This window comes from Talpa europaea (genome assembly GCF_964194135.1).
Source record: "Talpa europaea genome assembly, chromosome: 15".
Classification (NCBI taxonomy): Eukaryota; Metazoa; Chordata; class Mammalia; order Eulipotyphla; family Talpidae; genus Talpa; species Talpa europaea.
The window spans coordinates 3,172,932-3,197,477 of NC_140083.1; the positions used below are offsets into that span (position 1 = coordinate 3,172,932).

General features: G+C 60.1%; 2 protein-coding genes across 3 annotated transcripts in view; both read right to left on the reverse strand.

Moving 5' to 3' along the window:
- Positions 1 to 10,775, reverse strand: part of SREBF2 (sterol regulatory element binding transcription factor 2) — a gene marked incomplete at both ends in the record, with an annotated part of 40,871 nt that extends 30,096 nt beyond the window's left edge. Inside the window, one exon of the mRNA XM_084254542.1 lies at positions 10,391 to 10,775. Coding sequence (XP_084110668.1) covers positions 10,391 to 10,775 — 385 coding nt within the window. The remainder of the gene's footprint in view (positions 1 to 10,390) is intronic.
- A 4,019-nt stretch (positions 10,776 to 14,794) lies between these two features.
- CCDC134 (coiled-coil domain containing 134) lies at positions 14,795 to 23,518 on the reverse strand. Of its 2 annotated transcripts, XM_084255173.1 has the most exons (6): positions 23,251 to 23,269; positions 22,363 to 22,484; positions 22,131 to 22,215; positions 21,058 to 21,239; positions 20,752 to 20,823; positions 14,795 to 15,290 (listed from the first exon to the last, which is right to left on the reverse strand). In XM_084255173.1, exons 2-6 carry the CDS (start codon positions 22,474 to 22,476, stop codon positions 15,165 to 15,167), a joined length of 579 nt encoding a protein of 192 aa, XP_084111299.1. In that variant the 5' UTR covers positions 22,477 to 22,484; positions 23,251 to 23,269; the 3' UTR covers positions 14,795 to 15,164. The 2 variants fall into 2 exon arrangements, with proteins under 2 accessions (XP_084111299.1, XP_084111298.1); XM_084255172.1 differs by lacking the exons at positions 20,752 to 20,823; positions 21,058 to 21,239; positions 22,131 to 22,215 and having other exon boundaries at positions 23,251 to 23,518.
- Positions 23,519 to 24,546: the final 1,028 nt, after the last annotated feature.

A 24,546-nucleotide genomic window follows, 5' to 3' on the forward strand; every position in this document is an offset into this window, starting at 1 on the left:
CAACAGTCATGTTAAGCCCTCTGCACAGGATTCCTCATTGATGGCCATGTGACTTTGAGGTAGAGGCCATTAGCATCAGAGCAAGGCAGAGACCTAAATCACTGGCTGCTCAGCAGGAGGCAGGGCTGGTATTTGAAGCTGAGCTCTCAGCCAAGGGTGCAGACAGGCCTGCGTGCTCAGAGGGGGAGCATGTCAGCCAGGTCTGCCTGCAGCGGGCCTCATCCGCTCCTACCTCACCGGGTGCTGCTCTAGCTCTCCCGGAACAGGTGACTGAAAGTTGAGCAAGACACGACAGAGACTCCAGGGAACCGACCCTGCTCCATCCTGTTCTGTGAGAGGGCCTTGCATTTCACAACACCAGGAGCACAAGCCACTTCACCTGAGCTGTTCTCCTGCCGGGGACGGGTGGGGGCAGGGGACCTCAACCCTTCAGGGGCCCTGAACCGAAGGCACCAACAACCCCATGCCCTGCTCTTCTATTCAGGACCACCCCAACTCCCTGAGACCAAGGGCAAAAAAAACGATTCCGTAAAGCAGATCATGAAATGGAGCTGCAAACAGCGGCCTGTGGGGGGCCCTGGCCCCCCCCACGCCCCCTACCGGGAAGGCAGAGAAACCTAGCCACCAGGACACAACCTAGGCGAGAACAGACCAGTGCCCTCAGAAAGGCTATCAGAGTGGACACAGGGCTGGCCCGGCCCGCAGCAGGGCAGGGCCCCAGGGGAGGGAGGGTGCTGCAGGTGAGTCAGCTTGGCACATCCCTGGCCCCCAGCTGCTGGAGCTTATCCTGACACTCTGACACGAGGAGCAGGAGCGGAGCAGGCCCTCAAGACTGTGCTTGAGAAAGGGACAAGCAACAGGCATCGGGAGGAGGCTGCAACTCGCCCCTGCACCCCCACACTGCTGCTGAGTCAGGGTGGTCCTGAATATAAGGGTAGGTAGGGTGTGGCAGCAGTGGTCAAGCCTCTTGAAAGGGCTGTTCTCTCTTTTCCCTGGATCCTTAAGGCCTCGCTTACAAGGTGCCTCCCAGAAGCCTTCTCTGACCTGTCTCCACCAGTCAGGTGCCCCTGGAGGCAACCCAGGCCTTCCAGAGGCAGGTGTACCCCAGGGCTTCTCAGGCACTCGAGTTTGAGAAGCTCGTCCACTAGACACTGTGTTCTGGCCACGCTGAATCATGTGTCCCCAGGACACGCCAAGTTATTCCCAGCTTTGGTCTAATTCTGTCCAAATGAGCACCCGCCCCCTCTCCTTTCTAAAATTCCGCTCACTCACCCCTCACAACTTCGCTCAAATGCCGAAGGGCCTGTGAGGATTTCCCCAACTCCCCTCCTTGGCACTCCGACTGCTCTGCTATGGCTTCTGTTGCTTTTGCTTTGTACTCTGACTGGCTGCTTGGATGCCGGCTCCCTCAACGTCGGGACTGCTGGATTCATCCTGAATACCCCAAAGAGTCTAGCGCTGCGCTGGAGAGCCGTGCACACTCATGAGCCAGGGGCTAAAAGCGTTTAAAAAACAACTTCTGCCCAGAGCAGGGACTCCGAGACACACAAGTTCCCGGCAGGGCGTCGCCCACCTCAGGCCTCCCGGGGAAGAGCACGGCACCCGCATCAGGAGGCCCAAGCCTGAGCCCTGGCTACATGTCCTCCGCAGGGGAACCTCAGGCAAATCCTACTCTCTCTTCCCGGTGCCCCACCTTCAAACTGGGAGAGGGAGTGAAGCATCCACTCCGGTACCGCCAGGAAGACGGGCTGGCATTTCCCAACTTTTGCAAAGGACGAAGCCAGGCAGCAATGTGAGGAAGCAGCACAGCTGGCTGGCAGCCGTGGGCAGGCGCAGAGTGATAAGGCTGGTCCACATCTGGTTCAGCAGCTGGAATTTCATCACAGCTCCATACTCACCCCAAACCCAACAGACCTGTTCCTCCAAGCAGATGCAGGAAGGCAGATTACGAGAGACATTTAGACACATGTTCATTAGCAATCACAAGCAGAGAGAGGTGAGAGCTCTGCCCCCAAGTTTCAGTCCTGAAATGGTTTAGGGATCATTTCTTCACAGAGCTTCCCCAGGGAGCCGCACCTGGAAGCCGGGCTCTCTAAAAAATTCCATCAAGTCAACTGGGTTTAACCCTTGGCTCTTGCGGTCCAGAAATGGAACACGTCCCCCTGCTCTCTGACTGCTCCTCTGTGTCCTGCCCACCACACCTACAAAAGCCCTTTCAAAAGGAAAAACTAAACACTGCAAAACTGTGTTCTAAAGAAAGGCCCCTTGGTCCTCAGAGGCAACTTCCAAGCAGAAGCCTCTCCCCCATCCTCAGAGGCAAAAGCAAACATCAGCTCCTGCCCTCTTCCTTTCGTGTGCTTGATTCTTACTTCACTCACTCAACTCGGCAAAGATGTGGAGGCTCCCCACCCCGCACCTTCCAGTGGAAACAGGCTGAGCGGGGCCGCGGGACCTGACAGGGGAAGGCTCTGGAAGAGGGGGCGAGGGCAGACCGTCCCTCACAAACAGGGAGGGGGAACGCATGCTGAGCAGAGGCTACGGCCTCTCCACACACCTCCTGTGTGCAGAGCCTGGACGCCTCCTTCAGACAGGGACGAGGCGCGGGGCAGGGCAGCGCGCGTGGACGGAGCTCTCCCTTCCCCCTTGGTAGCCGTTCCTTCACCGTGGTACTGGAGAACCTGACACGCAAGACTTATTATGAGACAACGCAGGTAAAGGTCAGGCGCACTGTGTGAGCAGGGCCCTGGCCTGCCCTGCCAGGCCCCAGATAAGGTCTGACCAACACCGCGCTGGGTGCGACCCACACGGTGATTTCGAAAGCTGGTGAAGGGCAGAATGTAGAGGTGACCGCAGAGACAGCGGGTCACTCCCAAAGAACAAGATGCATCCCAGGCACCCAGAGAACACGGGGCACCCAGGGTGAAAGACCAGGGGCTCCTGGAGGAAAGACCCGAGCTCCTGCTCAAGGCGTGCAAGAATTCAACGCAATGGAGAGCAGCCCTCCGAGCTGGGCCCGGCCTGCTGAAGCGCAGCCGCAGAAAGCCCGGCCGCGGGCCCAGCACCGCTTCGGTCAGCGGTGAGAAGTTCAAGGGAAAGCACTGGGAGGAAGGGGGCTACTGATTACCAAAGGGCATTTCCTAAAATACCTGCAGCCTTTGGTGAAAAGCAGTCTTAGAGAATTACAGTTAAAGGAAGCAGCTTCCAGAACACCAGCGATGGGGATGAAAAGCCCCCAGAAAATGTGCACATGACGCGCTGAAACGTCTGGGCAGGAAGCAGACGTGTGGAAGAGACTCCGTTCCAACCAAACCACGCAGAACAAGACAGCGTCCTGTGAGCCCCCCAAAACAGAGGGCTGGGAGCTAGGAAGGGCTGTGCTTGCAGGAGTGAAAGCACAGATGGAGGATCACTCCCAGAAACCGAAAGTGGCAGAGGCAGGGGATGCTCACAACCACCGGGGTCCCCAGCAAAGGGCACATCTGGGAAGGCTCTCCACTCAGAAGGCGGGGCGCAGAAAAGCGGAGTGAGGAGCCATGGGGGCAGGCCAAGCCCCTAAGTGGAGTGGAGACAGGCCCCGCTTGCCCACCAGCGGGCCTGCCTGCCAGGGGAACACAGCTGTCAGGCACTCGCGGGGGGGGGGGGGGGGGCCCTGCCCAAGTGCAAAGGCCAGCAGAGTGCAAGCTCCCGCACTCCCTCTCTGCACCCCATCTCAGCTGACTCCTGTAGCAGCTGCGACGTAGACCTGATACCCCCACTTTCACCTGGCAAGCCCCGACTTCTGGTCATTTCCCTTGCACCTACACACACGTGTGTGAGGCCCCCAGCTGACAGGTATTTCCTGCAGCGCGTCTTTAACAGCAACATGGCAACAACCTCAAATGCCCAACGGAAGGGGCGAATGCACCCCAGGGTAACCGCACAGGGGAAAACCACACAGCAGAGAAAAAGACTGGCAAGACCAAGGGGATACTGTTGGGGTGGGGCAAGAGGCAGAAAAACAACTACCTCTATGTGAAAAAGATAAAAAGAGGGAAAGAAAAATTTAAATCTGCACTTGTGATTTGCTCACGGTTGCATCAAGTGTCTCTTGAAGGAGATGAAAGTAACTAAAAGATGACTTGCTGGTGGGCAGGTGGGGCGTGGGCCCCCCAGATGGAGACAGGGCCAGAGGGCACATGACTTCTGGCCCTGTTTATCTTGGTAATTTGGATCACAGGAATGGACTGATCGTTTTTAAAAAAATAACAGTATTTTTCAAGTTGCAATTCCTGGTCAGGACAGGACAGCTGTTTACAGCTGTTTACTGCAGGGAGGCGGGGGTGGGGGGGTGGGGGTGGCGGGGGGGATGGAGGGTGTGTGCTGGGGTGAGCAACTGGCTCGGCAGGGCTGGGGCAACAGCTCTCTGTGCAGGAAAACCCAAGTGATGTAAAGGCGGGAGGCGGGTGGGGAGAGCAGGTAAGCGCCTGCTCTCAAATGCTTTTTCAGGTATTTGAAAAGGTGGGGTCAGGTGGGGTCAGGTGGGGTGGCCAGGCCACTATCCGCCACTATCCGCCACCATGTCAACACAGCAACCTGCTCTGGAAACGCGCGGTGACGCGTGTGCGCGTGAATAAAGTGCAGACAGGAATCCAGAGGAGCACAAGTGGATGATTAGGAAGTTCTACTGAATGGTATCGCTTAAGAAGTTCCCTTTTAATTATGAAATGGAGGAGAGAAAAGTCGGAGTCGAGTGAGACAGACGCGGAAATAAACCTAAAAAGGAAAAAAACCTGGACGTGAGGCGAGCACGAGACAGGAAGCTGTTCGGAGAGAGGCGGGCTGTGCGGGCCCCCGCCTGGGTGTGAATGCGGGGAATGTTTGTCAAGGGCGAGGCCAAGCAGATCAAGGAAGAAGAAACCCAGCAGACTGGTTCAGAGGCTGAGCAAGCCCAGAAGACATGTCCCAGGAGATGGAACTGGATGAGATCAGGAGCCAGAAACGGTGGCAAATAAATAAGCTGCGAGCAGCCGCAGCTCTTTCCTTCCAAACACTGTGACGGTGATGAACACGCGCGTCAGAAGAGCCCTGAAACGGGCGCACGCAGGGTGAACACGAGGCTGTGCGCCAGCGTTCCAGCGTGACTCACCCGAGAAACGAGAAACGGAGGTGGAGGCTGAGCTCTGCCCCTTCTCACTTCCGCCTCCCGGTGGGTCCTGACCACACCCCCTCCAACAGGCACCCTCCTCGCCGGCTGACCACTCCAACCTTCCAGCCAGCAGACACCCTGGCCTTGAAGGGCCTTCCTTTCCTTTCAGACACACCTTTGCGGGGCCAGTTGAGGGGACCCGGCCGAAGATGTTGCTGAGCGTCTACAGGGAGAAGGGGAGGCCTGAGTCTGTGCCAACTAAGGCTCGAGACCCAGAAGCTCCTCTGCAGGCTGGGGGCTGGGGGTCTCCGGGAATGTAGGCATCTGACCCGGTGAGCCCTCCAGGGCCCTCCGAGGAGGAGCAGTGAGCCGCAGCCCGGTCTCATCCCTCAGCATCAGGCAAGTCAGAAGACCGAGGGACAAGACAAGGGCCTGCCAGCTTCCACTGAACAGGCCCCTCGCAAAGGATCGGGTCAAAGTCCTTGTACACATAAATAAATCTTAAAAAAAAAAAAAAAAAGGGTATTTGCAGCACACCCTCCCCCCACTACTCCAGGGCCTCTTCCTCAAGAGGCTAAGGGAGGAAGCCCCTCATCCGAGGCGGCAGTTACAGCAAGAACCAGAGAAAGGGGTTTCCACGTCACCCCAGGGGAGGTTAAGGTCAGGCCTGGGACAAGCTGGGGGCCGCCGGCCTAGGCAACCACCAGAGGGGCACAAAGCGGGCGGCCCAGAGAGACGCCCACGTGGGAGGCGAGGGAAGACGGCGCGCGCCGAGGGCGTCCTGCGGGACAAGGCAGCAGGTGAACACGCGGCTCATAAATGCTGGAAAACAGCAACGAAACGAAGCGGTCATGCCAGGAGAGATGAAAACACGTATGTACACAAAAGCTGTAGCAAGCATTCCAGCCCACGGCACTCGTGAGCGCCCCCAGTGTCCACCCACGGGTGAACGGCCGGCCGAGAGCCGAGTGGCCGCGCCCGGGGCGCTTAAGGGCAGGAACCGCGGGCGGCAGCACTCAGGTGGAATGTCCAGATTCGGCCCATCCACAGAGACGCAAGGTCATTCCGTTCGTCAAAGAGCTTTTCCAGCTTCTCCAGAGGAACAGCTGCCCGTGTGTCCATCACCCCCACTCTCGCCTCCCCCTGGCCCGCGTGGCCTTGGGCCCTTCACCTAAGCGCTCCGTCAAGGTTGGCCTCCTAGTCGCCAAGTCCCAAGACTCCTTTCCTGGCTCCTGCTCCTCTCCGGCCTCTGCAGCACTGACCCTATCGCCCGCTGGCTGCTCCTCGGAAAGCTCACCTCCGTGTCTGTGACCGCCTGACTTCCATCCTCTCGTCTCCATCCTCAGCTCATAACAGTGGCTGTTCCGCAGTCCCTGTGCCCAGTTTTCCCATCTATTTCCTACTGGATGCCCCCCTCAGGCACCTCAGCTTTGGCCGATTTAAGACAGATTCTCACTATCTCCCTAAGCCAGCTCTCCTTGTGGCTTCTGAGCGTGCCTGGCGCTGCAGGATGACAGTCTTGACGGGATCCCAGAACCCCACCTCTGACTAGGCTTCAGGGCGATGCCTCTGTGAAGGCCCGTCCTGTCCCGGCCAGCATCCTGCATGACAGCTACTTCTCCCACCTGGAGCCCACGGCCTTCTCGGTGACGTCACCTCCTAACTGGGTGGCTGCAGTTCACAGACGGGTCCCCCTGCCACCAACCTTCCTTGCCCATCGCCTCAGTTGAATTTTCTTAAAACCCAAGGTTTAATGTGTCACCAATGATTTGAAAATTCTCAGGGATAACCTACATTCCACAAAGCATCTGTGTCTGGTACGAAGACTCCCCAACTTGTCTCCAACTTCACCTTCTGCACCTGTAGATTCCAAGACATGGCTAGGAGTCATGATTTCCAAGGCTTCCCACGTGCGTGTCGTGCTGCTTCTGACACTCATCCTTTTGGGTCCAGCACAAAAGGCCATCTCCCTTGATGGTGACCCTCCCGATCCCAGGAGAAGACCCCACCTCTCTGCCTTCAGAGGACCTGGCTTGTCACTCGCCCTTTCTCACACTAGAGATCTGCCACGCGAGGAAGGGCTGCAGGTATTGTGTCACAAGCAACCCGGCCCGAGACCACAGTTCCCTTCTATAATGGAACAGGCCTGGAGATGAGCTAAGCAGCCCTGGACAGCTGGTCTGACCTACGGTCCCACAGCATGTGCCTTTATTTATTTATTTATTTTTGTTATGTTTTTATTTATTTTTTATTTATTTGTTTGTTTGTTTTGTTTATACATGCACTGGGTACAGTCAGAAGCGCGGGAGGGTGAGAGAATTCACCGGAGCCAGAGCGGGGAGCAGAGCAGGCAGAGGGACCGAAATACACTGCTGAGGGGAGCAGCGGGCGGCAGGAGAGGTCTGCGCGCCATGCGGGACCCTCCTCCGGTGGCCGGGGAGCAGCCGGGGATCGAACCAGCACCGCAGAGGCCGCGGGCAGCTTCGCAACCCAGCGCTCAACCGCTGCGCCACCGGGGAGGCCCAGCATGTGCCTTTAGAAGTAAATCAATACATGAGTCCGTTTAAAAATCTAGACAGTTCACATAAAAATCCAGACCTGGGCATCTCTTGAAAAAGAGATGCTGACCTCTCTTCCAGAGTCTTCCTTGCCTCCCCAGTCTACACAGCTACCACAGTCACTCTTCATACCATAGGCCCACTTTAGCTTCTTCACAGAGCACTACCAAACATGCTTAGTTCATGTTTATTTTTGTTTCCTCCCTTAAGTTTCTCAAGAGAAAAGAAACCTCGTAAGTCTTGCCCACAGTTGTCCATGGCACTCTGTCCAGCGCAGGGTGCTCAGAAGCCACCGAGCGAAGTGGTGAGTGAATGGAGGGGTCTCCAGGGCCTGACTCCGGAAGGGCACTTATGGACCTGGGCAGGGCAGACATGCCGAACGAAGGATGCCCGCCTGCCCGCACCTCCGTGCACAGGCGTAGTTCCCACGGTGCACACCAAGGAAGAGTGTTCATTCCTAGTCTTCCTCACCGGAGGGCTCCTGGAGCAGCTGGGTTGGCCACCCCTCATCTAACTCGACCCCAAGGGCTACGTCCAGTACAACTTAGGATCCAACCCAACCCCAGGTTGCGGAATCCATTCCGACATTCTACAAAAAATTAGTTCTAAGTGAAAGAAATACAGCAGGAACAAACCAAGGCCCTGCATCCTGGAGCTGGGGGCGGGGCGGTGCAGAATGATGTGGGGAAGTATTCCGGGGTGTTCACATCTGCCACCACTGGCCTTCAGCCTGCCCAACCTCCAAGGCCCAGGTCAAGGGGCACCTCCTTGGTGTGGTCTTTCTGGCAAGCCAGCCTTGACCCAGCTCCCATAATTGCTGACTTTTACTTGTTCCCTTTGGAATGGTGAGCTGTTCTACACTCAGCACTAGTTTTATTGTTACTCATTTCAAGCTCCAAGAGGCCATAAAATTCCATCTTCCCTCCCTTTCATGTTCCCTGCAGTTCAGAAACCACAGCTGGCACCTGAATATTTGTTGACCAACTGAAGACAGGAGCCCCCACCTCCTTTTCCCCAAGTCCAGTATGGGGACTTGTGAAGCCACTGGAACCACTGTGGCAGTTTCCAGTAAAATTTCCATTTTACTCAGGAATTCAGGGGAGTAAAGTTAAAACATAACCACTAGGTAGTTGAACAGACTCAAATTAAGGGATTGATTATGGAATAGGAATGCGAAATGCCCATGGATCTATTTTGTGAACTTGGTGGCCGGCAGCTGTGGACATAGTGCTTTCTGGCTGTGTCGTCTGGGTAAGGTGATGAACTGCCCGCCCTTGAGCCACCATTTGGGCATCTGCGAGAGGGGATGAGAGGATAACGGAGTCTCCACCTGCCAGGTTGTTGGCAGGCCGGAGAACACGCAAGTGGTTGTATGCTCAACACACCGCCTGGCACACAAAGCACATTGGCTGCCCTTGCTATGTTCCAAGAACTTCTCTCCCATTTGTTTTTGGAGGCGCCCAGTGAAAAGTCTGTCGGTGTGTTGGGGCTTCAGTGAAGGGTCTCACCACACCGGCAGGATGACCAAACATAAAATACAAAGACAGGTGAGGGGCGCACTGTTATATAAGCCAAATAGGAAAATGAGAAATGGGTCCTTTTCAGTTAGCTGCTGCCACTTATCTCTTTCCCCAGGAGCTTTCTGCTGCCTATTTCTTCATCTGCACAGTGCGGGTGTAGCCATCACACCTGCCTGCAAGGTCTGGCCAGATCATGGATGTGAAAGCTCTTGGTAAACTCAGGAGCACAATGCACCGGGATATTGCTTACTCTAGTTACCAGACACTGGAGGTTAGGCAAGTTAACCTCTTGGCTTCAGCCTCCTATAATACCGTGGCAATCACTGTCCCCTGGGATTAGAGTGAGGAGTAAGTGAACTAATATCAGAGCTCTGGGCCGACCTACATCAGAAGAGCCCAACTACTAAGAGTTGCGTTACAATTACTAACCGAAGCCTTGCGTTCCCCCAGCGCGGGGCCAGGTGGGGGCGGCTCTGTCACCAGCTGCTGACTTGACCTTGGGCAAGTGGCTGGCCCCGTCTCCCAACCTCGGCTCCCGTGGCCACGCGAGGAGCGCGTTGCAAAGAGGCCCCTGGGCTCCGGCCGCTCCTCTACGCCGCCAGAACAAAGCGTCCCCGTCCCGGCTCCCCGTGTGCACCGAGGGGCGCGCGGCTCGAAATTCCTGCTGCTCAAGTCCCCGGGCAGCGCCGCGCAGGAGCGCGGGTCCCCATCCCGGGGAGGCGCGCGCACGCTCCGCCGCCCCCTCTCGGCTCCCCCGCAACCTGCTTCTGCCTGACACTTCCCCATCGCCCAGCGCCCCCGCCACGGCGCGGCCGGGCGGGGGGGGCGCGGGCCCGGGCCGCCGCCGGGACCCCAGGGCCGCCCGGGCCCGCGGGAGCGACAGGTGCGGGGGGTGGGCGCGCGGGGCGCGGGGCGCGCGGGCGGCGCGCGAGGGAGGCGGCGGCGCGCTCGGCCCCCGCCCGGCCCCGCGCCGCCCCCGGCCCCGGCCCCGCCGCTCCCCACGGCGGCGCCCCAGAGCGGGCCGCGGCGCCCGGGGCGGGGCGGGGCGCGGCGCCGGGGCTCCCGCGCGCCGCCGGAAGGGCTGAGGGGCCCGGGCGGCCGCGTGGGCCGGGGCGCCCCGCGCGAGCCGGGCCGGGGTGGGCGCGCGCCGGCGCCGCGTAACCCCTTCCTCGCCGCGCGCCGCTCACCGTCGATGTCCCCCAGGGTCAGCTCGTCGCCCAGCTCCGTGAGCGTCTCCATGGTCTCCAGGACGCCCAGCTCGCCGCTCTCGTCCATCGCCCGGCTCGGCGCAGAGGCCCCCCTGCCGTCCCGCTCAGGGAGACACGGGGGCGGTGCCGCCGCCACCGCCCATGACACCCGACAGCCCCCGCCCGGTACCGCCTCACCGGCCGGTGCCAGCAGCCGCCATGTTCGCGCCGCGCGGGAGGGGAGGGGCGGGGCGGGATTCCCCCGCCCCCCCCGCGCCCGTAGCCCCGCCTCCCGGCCGCGCGCCTCCTTGTTTGTTGTCAATGGGACCAGGCTCGTGGCGGCCAATCGGCGGGAGGAGCGGCGCGTGGGGTGATGGCGCGTCATCGATCAGCAGCTCAAATTTGCATAGGGAGGCCACGCCTCTCGCCGCGCCGCCGCGAAGGCGAAGCGTAGCCCGCGGGTCCCCAGGCCGACCGGCTTCCCTGCGCTTAAAGGGGCCGCTCCTTTTCCCGTGGCGGCGACTCCACCGGTGCCTCCGGGCACCGGCCGGGGACTGAAGGGTTAACACGCCCCTCCCCCGCCCCCCGCCCGGGTCGCCCCGGAGCGAGAGGCGAGCCCGTGACCGCCTCTGCCCCCCGCCCCCGGCCCCCCGCCCCGGACGCGGCGCCCACCGGGGCTCCCGCCGCCCTCCCGGCCCCCCAAGCACTCACGCCCTCGGGCACCGCGCCCCGCCATCCGGCTGCGGGCCGCACCCCGAAGAGCAGACCTGCGGCGCCCGAGGACGCGCGTTTCCCGAGCTCCATCCAGGCCCCAGACTCGGAAAACGGGGCGTCGGGCCGGGGGCGGGGGGCACGCGAGGGCCGCGCCCTGGACCCGCGGCGGGACGACCCCGGCGCACACGCGCGTGTGCTGACCGCGGCTCCCGAGACGCCAGCGGGGGGTTAAGTTCGCCGCGGCCCGACTGAGGCCGCAGACGGGGTCGCCGGGCGCCCGGGCGGGGCAGAGGCTGTTCTGGGCCGGGTCTGTCGTCTCACCGCGGGGAACCAGGGGCCGCCTGGTCGTGAGGACTCGACGGTGACTGACACGTTCATTTGACGACCTTTATTGCGCATCGCCGGCAAAGGGCTCCTGCCCTCGAGCGCTTCCGCCCGGCGAGGAAAAGCAACATCAAACAGGAACCACACGAGGACCCAAGCCGTCAAGGGGAATAACGGCCGAGAGGCTCCGCCGGGGCGTCAGAAAGGATGGCGGCACTGACGCTGAAGCCGAGACGTGTGAGAACCGCGTCTGGCACAGCCAGCGGGGCAGTGACATGCACAAAGGCCCTGAGGCAGAGTAGCTGGCACCAGGCCTGGCACATACATGCCGAGGGCCCAGCGCCGCCGCTACTGCAACTGGAAACAGAGGATGTGCTTTCTCACGTAAAAGGCAGAAAGGACGGATGTCCAGCAGCCTTGCTCCATCACCGTCTAGGGGCGTGGTTGGGTTTAGGGTGAATTTTGCTTCCGTCTTGGTATTTCTGTACTGTTTAAAGCACGTTTTGTAAGGAACATGGGTCACAAATAAAGCACCTAATTTGGGTGGGGGTGGGAGGGAGACAAGTGTGTGTTCGGGGATGGCTTGGTTTGGGTGGCACCAGCCCCTCCCTCCCCCCAGCAGAGAACTAAGCCTGCTGCGGCGCCTGGACCGTGCCACCTCCCACGGCGCCTCTCAGTGGCCCTTGTGGGGCTCCCCACACTGGCAGGAGACTTTGCTGGCCTACCGTGACTCACTCTGGTCAGTGCCCTCCTATCCCTGAGCCTTGCCCAGGGCTATCAGAGCACCAGGTCCAATAAATGGGCAAAGTTCCCAGTTAGACCTGCCCGGAGGTCACAGCAACTAGAGCAGTGGCGAGGGGCACGCGTGCAGGCATGGTGGTAGAAATGGCAGGAGAAAGATGGCAGCACTAGACCCAAACCTAGCAGAACAGACCTCAGCCCTCTGCCCTGGGTGCCACCTAACTGAGCACCTCTTCCTGCCAGTGTGCCCTCGCCAGGATCGGGTGGAACAGCCTTAGACAAATTACTCCTCGGGTCCTGGGGTCTTCACCCGCAAAAGGAGGGACTGGACGAGATGGCCACGATGCTCAGAAGGCCGCCGCATATGGGGCGCCCCCACTGTCACACCAGAAGCCGGCAGGTCTCCACATGTAAGACCTCCAAGTCCTCCCTTTTGGGCCTCCGCTCACAGGGACTGTCCTCCCTCCTTACTCTTGCAGGACTCAGTTCTGCTGTCACTTCCTCTAGGATTAAGCAAAAGCACGGACCCCACTGTTTGACAAAGAGGTGGAGTCAGCAGTGGGAAACATAAGGACAGAGGGTTGTCAGGTGGCATCAGGGCAAGTACCAATAGCTTTGGGGATGTAACTGCCAATAAGAAAAGAAGAGAGGAGGGCCTGCAAGTGGCACAGCGGGTCAAGCGCAGCGCTGTGAAGCTGTCCGCAGCCTCTGCAGCACAGGTTCGATTCCTGGACAGCCAGGGAGATTGCCATATGGCGCGGCAGACCTCTCCTGTCATGCCCGCTGCTCCCCTCAGCAGTGTATTTCAGTCAGTCTGCCTGTTCTGTTCCCCATTCTGGCTCTGGTGAGTCCTCTCACCCTTCCACGCCTCTCGCCTGTACCCCAGCTCTTGTATAAAAATAAATAAATCTTAAAAAAAAAAGAGAGACTAAGCTGAGAGAACCCTGTTTAAGGGGCAGGTGAGGACAGAACACTCGGGAAGAGAAAGCGCAGACTCAGGGGCCAAGAACCAGGACAACATGGTGCCAAGCCCCAGAGTCGGGAAGGGACATCTCCAGAAGTCAGCGACATCATCTCTGGGCATCATGTCCCCAGGGGACATCTGGCAATGAGGAGACATTTTTAGTTGTCCTACTGGAAGACTGCCACGGGCACCTGGGGGCAGAGGCCCAGAATGCCACCGAACACCCTGAAGGGACAGGACGGACCCCCTCACATCCTGACAGACTCGTCTGCCCCAAGTGTAAACAGCGCTCTGCCAGGAAGCCTGCCAGAGGGTGCTGGAGAGCCCCCGGGCTCACCAGACAGGAGCACTGCCCAGACCACACTGAAACCACCACTGTGGCCACCATGCACCCCAGCACGGGTCTGGACACTGGAAGCCCCCACCCCCCGACATGGCCGCCCTGGTTCCAGAATCGGGTTCTGAGTGCACAGTGCCCCAGGCTGGGCTTCCGGCTCATGGTGCTTCGGCACAGCCCCAGCCCCAGCTGCAAGGAGGCGGGACAAACCCGTGCCCTTGCCCCTTCCAGCTCTGGGCAGGAGGGAGTGGGCCGGCTGGGCAGTAAGCCTGGAGGTGGCACTCCCGCAGGAAGCGAGCACAACAGCCAACACGGGCAGCAAAGGGCAGGGGAGGTACCCCGAAGGAAACTGGACCCATTGAGGGCAGAGGGAAAGGGATCAACCAGGATGGAGAGGCTGGAAGTGGAGATGGACGAGTCGGCACGGGGGTGCCCGATGGACAGAGGTGAAGATGGGTAAGAGCGGCCCCTCCGGCTGTGCACACGCGGGCGCTCAGCAGATGCAGGGACAAGGAAGAACCGTGGGAGATAGGCACCTGTCCCCAAGCAGCGGCCCGGCCTCAGAACGGAGCTGAGGGCTGGGCGGGGGGCTCAGGTGCACCGCACGAAGCCACAGCACAGGGAAGGGGGGGGGGGGAGTCTGCGGGGCCAAGAAGAGACTCCAACTTCCCTGTCAGTGGTGGGGCTGGGGGTTCTGGGGATGAGCATGTCCCTGCCCTGCTGAGAGGCAGCTCCTGCTCAGCGAGCTCGAGAGCAAGCACTGCCCCCAGAGTAGTTGCCCACCAGGGTGGCCTCTGCAGCAGCCAGCGGTGGCCACGGGTCTCTGCTCACGGGTCTCAGCTGGGGACCAGCTCCAGCAGCCCTGCCAGGCCACGCATGGCTTCCTGCGGAGCCGCAGACTGTCCCAGCCACAGGCCGTCTCCCGGGGTTGCCAGAGAAAACAGACGGGCACTTCCCAAGCGTGCTCAGGGACGGTCCCAGGTGTCGAGGACAGAGATCATGTTGCTCCAAGATCGTCTTGGGCTAAACGCCTCCTGGGACACCCCCACGCCTTCCCAACACTGACCCTTCGTCAAGGACCGTGCTAGGCAGTGAAGAGCCTAAAACAGCAGCCGCTTTGCTGCCCCACCAGGGTCTGGGGCTCCTCCTGAGGGGCAGGAAGACCCTCTTGGTCTCTACAACTCTCAGGGTCCCTGGTGCACCCCCCAGGCTCCTGAAGGGGCTCGTGGCTCCCTGGGACCCAAACCAGTCTCAGTGGGCCCAGGCAGTTTGCTGGCCTTTATTGTGCCGCTGCAGGGGCCTGGCAGCTGGGGCCAGGACCTGGGCCGGGCGGTCGCGACCTGGCAGGCCCAGAGCAGATGTGGCAGCTCCACACTGCAGTCTGGCTCTGCTGGCTCCCCAAGAAGGGCAGCAGCCAGCTGGCCAGAGGTCCTCATCCCCCGGGAGGGTCCAGCCTGGAACCTCTCCCGCCTCCCCAGCGTAGCTGCAGCACGACGTCCTCGCAGGGTCCCTGGAACGGTCCCCACCCCAGGAGCCCCTGGGAAATCCAGCCCTCTGAGGCTCAGGCCCTTCAGCTGGGGCCGCGTTGGCTCCAGGGGCCAAGCAATCTCGGCCTCTTGCGGGCCGGCTCTCACCAGCTGGCGGCACCCAGGCCCTGCTGCCTCCTGGCCCTCCGACCCCGGGCTGCTCCAGGGCTATAACTCAGACTGGGATCTCGAGATGCGCGGGCCTTTCCGGATCTCTTTCCGCCTCTCCTCTTTCTTCCTGCGTTTCTCTTCTTCCCTCAGGGCCTTCTGGAAAGGGTCAGTGCTGGAAATGAACTGAGAGAAGAACAGAGCGGTCTGGTTTAGTCTGCTTGCTCACCTTCAAGTCTAGGCTTGGGCTACTCCTCCAGGAAGTCTTCCCTGGCTGTCCCGAGCCAACCTGAGCAGCAAAGAGCCCCCAACTCCTGGCTCAGCTTGCAAGGCGCCTGACTGCAGCCGGCACCCCTCCAATCTTGCGACCCCTCCTTCCTTCAGTCTGCTCTGCTTGTTCCTGCCCTCGGCCTCACCCCCAGGAGCTCAGGCCCTCCACCTCCTGTCGGCCCTGACTCCTTAGTCCGCAGGACTGTGGCTCCATCATTCCACGGCCTTCGCACACTCCCAGCGCACTTGCCTCGGCCCACGCCTCCTCCTGCACCGCAGCGCACAGCCACACCATGCTGGCTAAATCCAGTTTCTGCTCACTCCATCCTGACGCCCAGGCAGCTGACACTGCCACGGAAAATCAACCAGGTGACACCAATCTGGGCGAGCCCTTCTGGGGCCTGGCCACCCATTCCAGGGCCTGGAGCTTCCCACACGCCTCCCAGACACACCTCCTGGAGATTCCCACACGCCTCCTCCTGCCTCCTCCTCACTCGCTGGCATACCAGACCTCGCTTCCGCCTTGCTGAGAAGGAAAGCACTCGGGAGACGACTTCCACAGGCGCCCGCGCCACACCCGCCGGCCCACCGGCTCCCAAGCCCACGGCTCTCCCGGGCAAGCAGCCCTGCCTGGGGCCTGCTCTCCCCACCGCAGTCCCTGCACCAGCAGGCCCCCCTCCCTCACCGGCCATCCTTATCAACAGACCAGCAGGCTGTGCTGTGCCAGGGAGCCCACGATCTCCCCAGCGGTCCTCCCACTGGTCTGCTCCCGGGAAACGCTTGCAGGCCCCTGCCTTCCTCTCACTCTCCTGAAACCCAGGCTTTGTCTTGGATCTGGCCTACAGCTCTGCCCTCTCCTCCTCACGTCCCCCACCCCTCCAAATGTGCTTCCCACGCAGGATCTTTGCACTTGCTGCTCCTTTCGCCTGGAATTTTCTTCCCCTGAATACACAGCGGGCTCCCTCCCTTCTTCCAGGTCTTTTCAGGAAGACCCCGTGTCCAAGTCACGTGCAGTCTCAAGTGGTGCCCACCCCTCCCACGCTCCCTAACCACACTCGTCTGCGTCTTCCCGGCCCTCGCGCGCCCCTGGGTGGCCACCACCACATTCCGTGACGCCCGTCCTCACTGAGCATCCTCAGCAGCGAAGCCCCCGGAGGCCAGGGCCAGTCGGTTTCTCCAGCAGCTGAGATTCCACAGACGTTCACCGCGTGCCTTGCCCCCGCGTGCCTTGTCGTGCCAGAGGAATGTGTTGCTCCTCCCGACCCCTCCGAGCCAACCCTGCGCTGGGAGGAGCCTCCCTCACTTAACCGGAGCCCCAGCATGGGCTGCCCCGCTGCGCCCAGCTAGGCCCGGCACGTCCGCGTCCCTTTCCTCCGCCACGGGTCACGCGTCCTGCTGCCTTCCCCACCGGACTGGGCATCTGGACGGGGACAGGCGCCCACAGCCCAAAACAAGCTGGCTCCGGAGCAGGGCACCTCGAGAACACAGAGCAACAGAGGAGGGTGTGGGGGACACGGCGAGCCCTGGGTGCTGCTGGGGGACAGACAGGTCCACGCTGGATAGCAAAGCAGGAGTAAAACTTGGGGCTGTTCCCAGCCAAGGAGCAGCAAGGACAGGGCGTGGCTCTGTCCAGGAGAGCGCGACACCAAGAGGCTACTCACTCCACCCGGCACCCACCCTGCGCCCCTCCGGGGTGACCCGCAGAGCAAGCAGAGCCAGTGCCCCAGCGACCCGGACCTCTGTGGCACCCCCCAACCGGGAAAGGCCACGTGGTGCCCTCTGGGCGTACCATCGGCTGTACTGGGGTCAGCAAATGCGGCGCCACTGGGGAAGCCCCACCTCAGCTTCATGTGAAGGGCTGGCAGCTACTCTGGTGGGAAAAGCAGCCGCCCTGGCGCCACCTGAAGCAAAGCCAGGGGCTCACCGGGCTCTGCGCCCAGAGGTCCCCCTCATGCGCCGAGCCGGCCCAGGGCAAGGGGGCTGACCGCTCTGCTCCCCGCCGCCCCCCGGGCTGGGGACATGGACTTGGGGAGGGCTCCCGCCACCCAGCGACAGGCCTTCACTGCACCTTAGCTGCTTGGAGAAACAGCGCGGCTTGTGCTAAGTGCGCCCTGCCCTCTGGTACCCGCCACAGAGGGTGCCGAGGCGTCGGCCTCAGCAGAAGCCCCGGGCATGAGTCTTTAATGAGCTCCCTGACAGGCAGCCCTTCCCATGAGCTGGCACAACCTGTCTGGTGTCCGTGTGCTCCGCTGGGAGGGGACTGAGGCTGTGCCCAGCTTCCCTGCACTCGGCCCTGCAGCCACGCTGGCCCTGAATCCTTCACTATAAGTCCCAGCGGTGAGTCCTCCTGGGGACCCTGGACTCAAGTGCTGAAGGGTAGTGGCAGCCAGACAGCCCAGCAGCCACCTGGGAGACCGGCTCCCAAAAGGCCAGTCAGACCACACTGACCGCAAAGCTGCCGCCGCGCAGATGGCTCCCCTCCACCAGGCAGGGCACATCTCCACTGGCGGCCCCAGCCGCCGGGTCACTCACTGCTTGGAAGGCTACAGACCAGCAGATTTAAAGTGGGACCACAGTTGTGACTGACAATGGGCAGACTGGGTCACGTGTTCAAATGCCCACAATGTGGCCCAGTTTTGACAAGACGGGCCGGCATAAAAATGTTGACCAAGCCAACACTGGCCAGGCCACCTAAATGCACCATGGACTGGCATGAAGCAGAGAGTTTCTCTGGCTTGACTACTGGGGTCCAGGGCTGGAACACGATGGCCTGAGGTCATCGGGATAATCACCAGTTGGCTGACACGCTGCTGGCCTGGGCCCCACAGCGGCACATGGGCACCAAGTGGCAGCCTTAATGTGTCTGTGCGTGTGAGGGAAGTGCCTTCTGCCATGCCCACTTGGCACTTCTTTTTTCTTCTTTTTTTAAAGGTTTATTTATTTTTATACAAGAGCTAGGGTGCAGGCTAGAGGCGCCAGAAGATGAGAGGACTCACCAGAGACAGAGTGGGGAGCAGAACAGGCAGACGATTGAAATACACTGCTGAGGCGTGACAGGAGAGGTCTGCCATGCCATGTGGGAATCTTCCTGGCCGCCCGGGAATCAAACCCGTGTTGCAGAGGCCGCAGACAGCCTCACAGAGCTGTGCTCAACCCACTGCACCACCAGGGAGGCCCGCCCACCTGACACTTCTGACTGAAGAGTTCCAGGTAAGAGCAAGGGATGATTGGAGAAAAGTGAAATTATAGGTACCGGGATGTGACACACTAATTTGCAACAATAATCCCGCCACTAGGGAGGGCACGCCCTGGATCCCAGGAACGACTAATCCTTTGTCCCTCCCGTCCAGGACCGCTGCTTGGCAAAACCTTTAGCGTCTGCCCGAGCCAAGCGCCTTGACAGCTGACGAGCTGACCAGCTGCCGGGTATAGCATTCTCAAGCCCGTGATCAGAAGCTCGTCCAGCGCTGTGTGCACAGTGCCTGTCCCCACAGGGCACCCACAAGACCATACTGCTTCTGATGCAGTGAATTCCAAAGTCTGCTCAGCTGGCGCCCATGAGACAGCAGGCCTGGCTGTGTAAAGGCCATTCACCTGGTGAGCCCGGGGAACCCTCCCCGCGAGTATGGAGCTATTCTGCTGTGGCTGACACGCCACAGGCAGCTCTGGAAGCGACCCTGTGCAGACAACAGGCCTCACTTCAATGGGGCAGTACTAGTCCATCTGCTTCTCTTAATGCCCAGCAGCCTAGGGTCATGCCACGTGGGACAACTGAGGCCAAAGTTCCAGGGATAGTGCTCTTGGGGCTCAGCCAAACAATGTTATGGTGACCCAAATCCAGTGGTAACAGCTGGGGCTGCGGGGATCATGAACTGTCTCTGCACTGGGAACGAGGACTGCGTTGGGCCTGTCAATTATCCCAACTATGGGCAGTGACATCAAAGTGTGGCAGGTGAGTCCAAAGCCCCGTGTAGGTGGCAATGGACCGGCCCTGGTCTGTAACCTGATTTCTAAAATAAGACCTGCCAATGTCCCCAGGACTCACAAGGCTGAGTGCAGCACTGGTGCTTGGCCGCGTCCCGCACGAAGCCGTGTGAGACATATTGAACAAACCTGACCCCAGCCTTGACTGGTCGGATTAATCAGGCCAAACAGCACATTCATGTGGAAATCTGAATGAAGCCAAGACGCTGTGGGGGAGGCCACCCACCATGGCCTGGGCCTTCCTGCAGGTTCTTCACCAAGAACCTACTTGGCCACTCTCCTTGGGCAGTTTCTCCTGGTCGTGTTTGCAGAGAGCTACCCTGAAAGCTCCGGTGACATCACCCCTAAACAAAGAGCAGGTTTGGGCCTCCCCGGTGGCGCAGGCGGTTGAGCGAAGCGCTGTGAAGCTGTCGGCAGCCTCTGCAGTGCAGGTTCAATCCCCAGCCAGCCAGGGAGCTACCCACATGGCGCAGCAGACCTCTCCTGTCTCGCCCGCTGCTCCCCTCAGCAGTGTATTTAGTCATTCTGCCTGTTCTGTTCCCCACTCTGTCTCTGGTGAATCCCCTCACCCCCCTGCGTCTCTGGCCTATACCCCAGTTCTTGTATACGTGAATAAGTAAATCTTTAAAAAAAGAAACTTAAAAAAAAAAAAAAAAAAAAAAGAGCAAGCTTGCTTCTGCTCCCTATAAAAACGGATATCCCAAGCCCTGTGTTCCTCAGCGAACACAACCCCCTGTGTGCACAGCGCCTGTCCCATGGGGCTGGGGGACTGGACACAGGGCACCCACGAGACCGCACTCCTTCTGCTGCAGTGAATTCCGAAGTCTGCTCAGCTGGCGCCCGTGAGACAGCAGGCCTGGCTGTGTAAAAGCCATTCCCCTGGTGAGCCCCGGACACCCTCCCCGCACAGGGCAAGCCTGTGACTTGACGCGTCCAGTCTTCTAGCCCTTTGTCCTGCCCCTTTGGCCCTGACTTGCCATCTCTGTTCCCGTCCCCCACTACCTTATGGTTCCCAATCCGCCTTCCTTCACTGTGGCCTCTGGCGCCTCCGCCCAAGTGTGACAGCATAGGCAGGGTGGGCAACCACAGCCCGGCCGGGTGCTCAACTCAGCAGCAGAGCTGGGCTGGCCTTCCTGACATTCACCTGATGTGGATGTCCAGTCTCTGACTGTCCCCCTTCACTGGGGTCCACCCCCGAACATAAGGGACCCCACAGCTAAGACAGAGCAGAGGCCTGCCAAGGGCACCTGAGTGGGTAACATTCCTGGCCCCAGACCCAGGCGCATCTGGCTCTAAGACCAAGTCCTCACACTGCACCCCAGCCCCTGCAGCCCCTGGCCACCCTACGGCCAGCAGCAGCAAAGCAGACAAGGTCACAGGCCGCGTGGCTCACCTCGGCGTGGTCTACTTTAAAGGGGTTCTGGAAGTCGGAGTCTTTCTCGCTGATCCCCAGCTCTTGGGCCATCTGCGGATGAGGAAAAGTGAGTCATCCTCTGCCTTCTCCTGCCTTCTGCTCACCCCAATGTCACTCCTCCATCCTGCACATGGGAGCCAGGAGATGACCCCAAGGGACTCAGGTTAGCACAGAAGCCCTTGAACTGGTACCACAAGGTATCCTGAGGCTTTGCACAGAAAACAGACCCGAGAGCTGATGCTCAGGCCCAGGTGAAGATGGGGCCCTCTCCAGCTCAGTCCTTACCAGGCTGAGGATGGGCGCGTGGGGTCCCTGGTCAAAGACGCCAGACTGGTTGCAAAAACTGAGGCCCCAGCGGATAAGGAGGTTCCAGTTGGAGTTGTGGTCAAAGTAGTGGTGCACGATCCTCGGGAAGCGCAGCACCACGTCACCGAAGAAGGCCGTGTTCTCTACCACCTGGGAGAAAGCTGGCAGCGGACGCTGATGAGCAGCCAGGGCAGGCACCCTCCCTCCTCCTGCTGCCTGGCCAGCCCTAGAGGACAGAGGCAAGCCCACTCCTTGGGCAGCCACTGTGCCCGTGGCCCACAGGCTGCCGCCCACAGGGACAGGGTGTGCCAAGGGCACAATAAGGGGACTTGCCAGCTTGGGGCTGAGACCAGTGAGGCAGGGACCTCTGGACTCCAGAACAATCCTGGACCTCCAAGAACTCAGGAGTTAGCTCAGTTGACAGGTAACACCTGGGTGAACCGCTTGTCCTGGAAAGTGGAGGAAATGCTGCCTTCCCCAGGGGCTTCTCTCTCTCAGCAGCACCACCCGGGACACTCAATTATTTAAAAGTAACAGTTAATAGGGGAGGAGAGAAGAGAAATTCTGAAAGAGGGGAAAAGGGACATAGAATATTTCGTCCTTATTTGTCTATTTGCCTCATCTAGTTTTTAAAAGGGTTTCAGGGCATCAGGGCTTGGCGACAGCGCAGGGTATGGTAACCACCCGCACTGGCCGGATCACTTCAGTTTTATTCCTGTACACGGGGGCACCCCCTGCCTTCTCCACCAGACGGGCCAGGGTGGTGGGAAAGCCAGGATCCCTGGGGTGGTAGTGGGCAGAGGCTCCTCCCTCACCTCCCTGCCCCAAGCGCAGGGCAGATCAATGGAATATGTTTGTGTCAGGTGCTCAGGAACTGGCACTGAAGCCAGCAGTGCACGGGGAAGCAGAGACTCAGTGCCCTTCCACCAGGGGGCCCTGAGAAGGCGCCACAAGGGAATATTTCCAGAGCGAGGAAAACAATGTCCAGGACAGGAGAGAAGGAGCAGCTAGGGACGACCAAGGTGGGGGCGGGGAGAGCTGGGAGACCGTACCATCTTTCAGTTTCTCATCCTGGGGGAAGGGCCCCTCTGGGAGCACATCTGCAGCAGTGAGCACTGTCCGGGAGTCCTCCAGCACCTGTGGGAAACCCACCTGGGGTAAGCGGCTTTGCAGAGCTTGGCCTCCTGACTTCAGCCGGCTTCGCAACCAGTTCCTTCATGAACACACTGTGCCCCCCCACTCCTGTTCATCCCCGGGCTCCAGATCAAAGACTGCCACTCGCACCTTAAAGAGCCCCTTGAGCATGACATCAAGGATCTTGTACTGCTGGTGGACATCGTTCAGCTGTGCCAGGTTTTTCAGTGCCAAGAGCTGCTCCCGCCGCTTCACCTCAAACATCTTCTTGTCTGGGCAACACTAGGTTAAGGGGCTGGCACTGACACTCCTGCCTGGACAACTCGGAGAGCCTGCTCCTGACCAGCAAATATCTGCAAGGGCAACAGAGGCCCATCTGCTGGGCCCCTCCAGGGAATGAGCGAGCTGTCTGTGAGCATGCGCAGCCTGCAGCATATCATCAGCCAGCGCTCGGGCCGGGCTCTGCCTTCCCTTCGCTGCGGTCCTGCCATGCCCCACCACTCACTGTTTCAGAACCTCTGCGCCTCTGCTCACAGCGTCTACCCTGGCCCAGCACTCCCCACCCATCTCTGAGTTTCTAGTCTTTCAAGACCCAGTTCACAGTGGTTGCCCCCTGCAGCCACGTGTTCCCTCAGAGCTCTGATGGCCGGGCGTGCAATGTGAGGCCTGTGACTATCTCAAAGCCAGAGACCTCCTTTGTGTCCCCAGGGTCAACCCAGAATAGATGGTCCTGTGTGCCAGGGCCTAGGTCTCCATCCAGGGTCTCGCCCACAAGGTGCTAAGCCCATGTACAATCCCGAGAGCCCTCATGGCTCTGGGAAATATGCTTTACCTTCTCCATTTAACATATGGAGAAACTGAGGTTCAGAAGACACTAACTTGAAAAACGTGTGGTTTCTGCACCCTGCCTTTCCTTCCCTGCTCCCATCAGCTGGGTCCGCTCTACCCCAGCATCCAGCGGGTTATGGGTATAGAGAGACCTCGTTAACAGACTGTCAGAAACAGTTCACTAACCCCACCTCCAACCCCAGAGGATACAGATCTCCAGGCTCGGATCTGGGGAGCTCCTCAAGGTGCCCGTGACTCCTGTCCCAGAGAGTAGCAGAACAAAAAGGAAGACCAGGAACCGGAGGGCCATAGCTGAGGCCCTGGAGCTGGGGGATTAAGCAGAGACGGGTAAGACCTGGGGCCTGGTGTTCTGTGAGAGCGAGCGAGCAAGTGGGGCATCTTCCTGGGAACCAGAGACACAGCCTCCGAATACCAAGAGCCCAGCTTTGGAGAGCCCAGTCCCAGCCTCGGGCCTATGACTAGCAGACACATGACTAAGACGGTGGGGTGGGAGGAAGGAAGGAAGATAGACATCGGCCATGAAGGGATGCTGAGAGCACAGGGGTGAGCCCCTGGGCTTGCGGGCTGGGGCCCTTGCTCTCTCCCTCCCACCCCCCCGACCTGTGGAACCTCAGACAGATTGCGCAGCCTCTCTGAGCCTCAGCTTTCTCACCTGTAAAACAGGATAAGGAGGTCACCTCCCCACTACAGGGAAGGACTGGGTGAGGCTCTGCCTGGGGAAAGAGGGGCTCGTCACTATCACTCCACCTCAATCCCCTCATCCTGGCCTTCCAGGAAGGTGTCCGGTCAAGGAGGCCCAGGCAAAGAGGATGTGAAGCTTCTGGGGCCTCCCTTCCCTGACTTGTGTCACAGGAAAGGAAGGCGTGCAGGGTGAGAAGGGAGCCGGGTAAGAGGGCCGCTATTCACTTACCCTGCAACCACAGGCTCTAGGCTGGGAACACTGCAATGCATTCCGCCAAGTCCCCTGCATGCCTGGCACTGAGGTCTGTCACAGGAGTAACAGACAACCAACAGTCAAGGTGCGCGGGAGGAGAGGGAGTCCGAGGGGTGCACTATTAAACAGAGTGGTTGCAGGCCTCACCCTAGGTGACTGCTGTGCAGTTTTACCAATGGGGACACGAAGACACAGGAAAGTGGGGGACTGCCCAAAGTCACCCGGCTGTTGTGAGGCTGAGCCTGAGCCTCGATGAGCTACCTCAAAGCAGGACACCAGCCCCGGGGGGAAAATGTTCCTTCCAGACAGAGACAGTCCGAGGAAGTCCTTGGGGGAAGCGCCCCCACCCGCGCTGGGACAATGAAGTCTGGGGGTGGGAAACAGTCCAGGTTCACTTGGGGAACCGGCCCCTTCTAAGTCTCACTCCAGGCTCAAGGGAGCCAGAATCAACCTCTGGAAACCTTGAGGCCCAAGGGGCGTCGGTGAGTGATGACTGGGCGGAGAAGCGGGGCAGCAAAGGCGGGAATGCAGCCGATGGGGGTGTCCTGCTT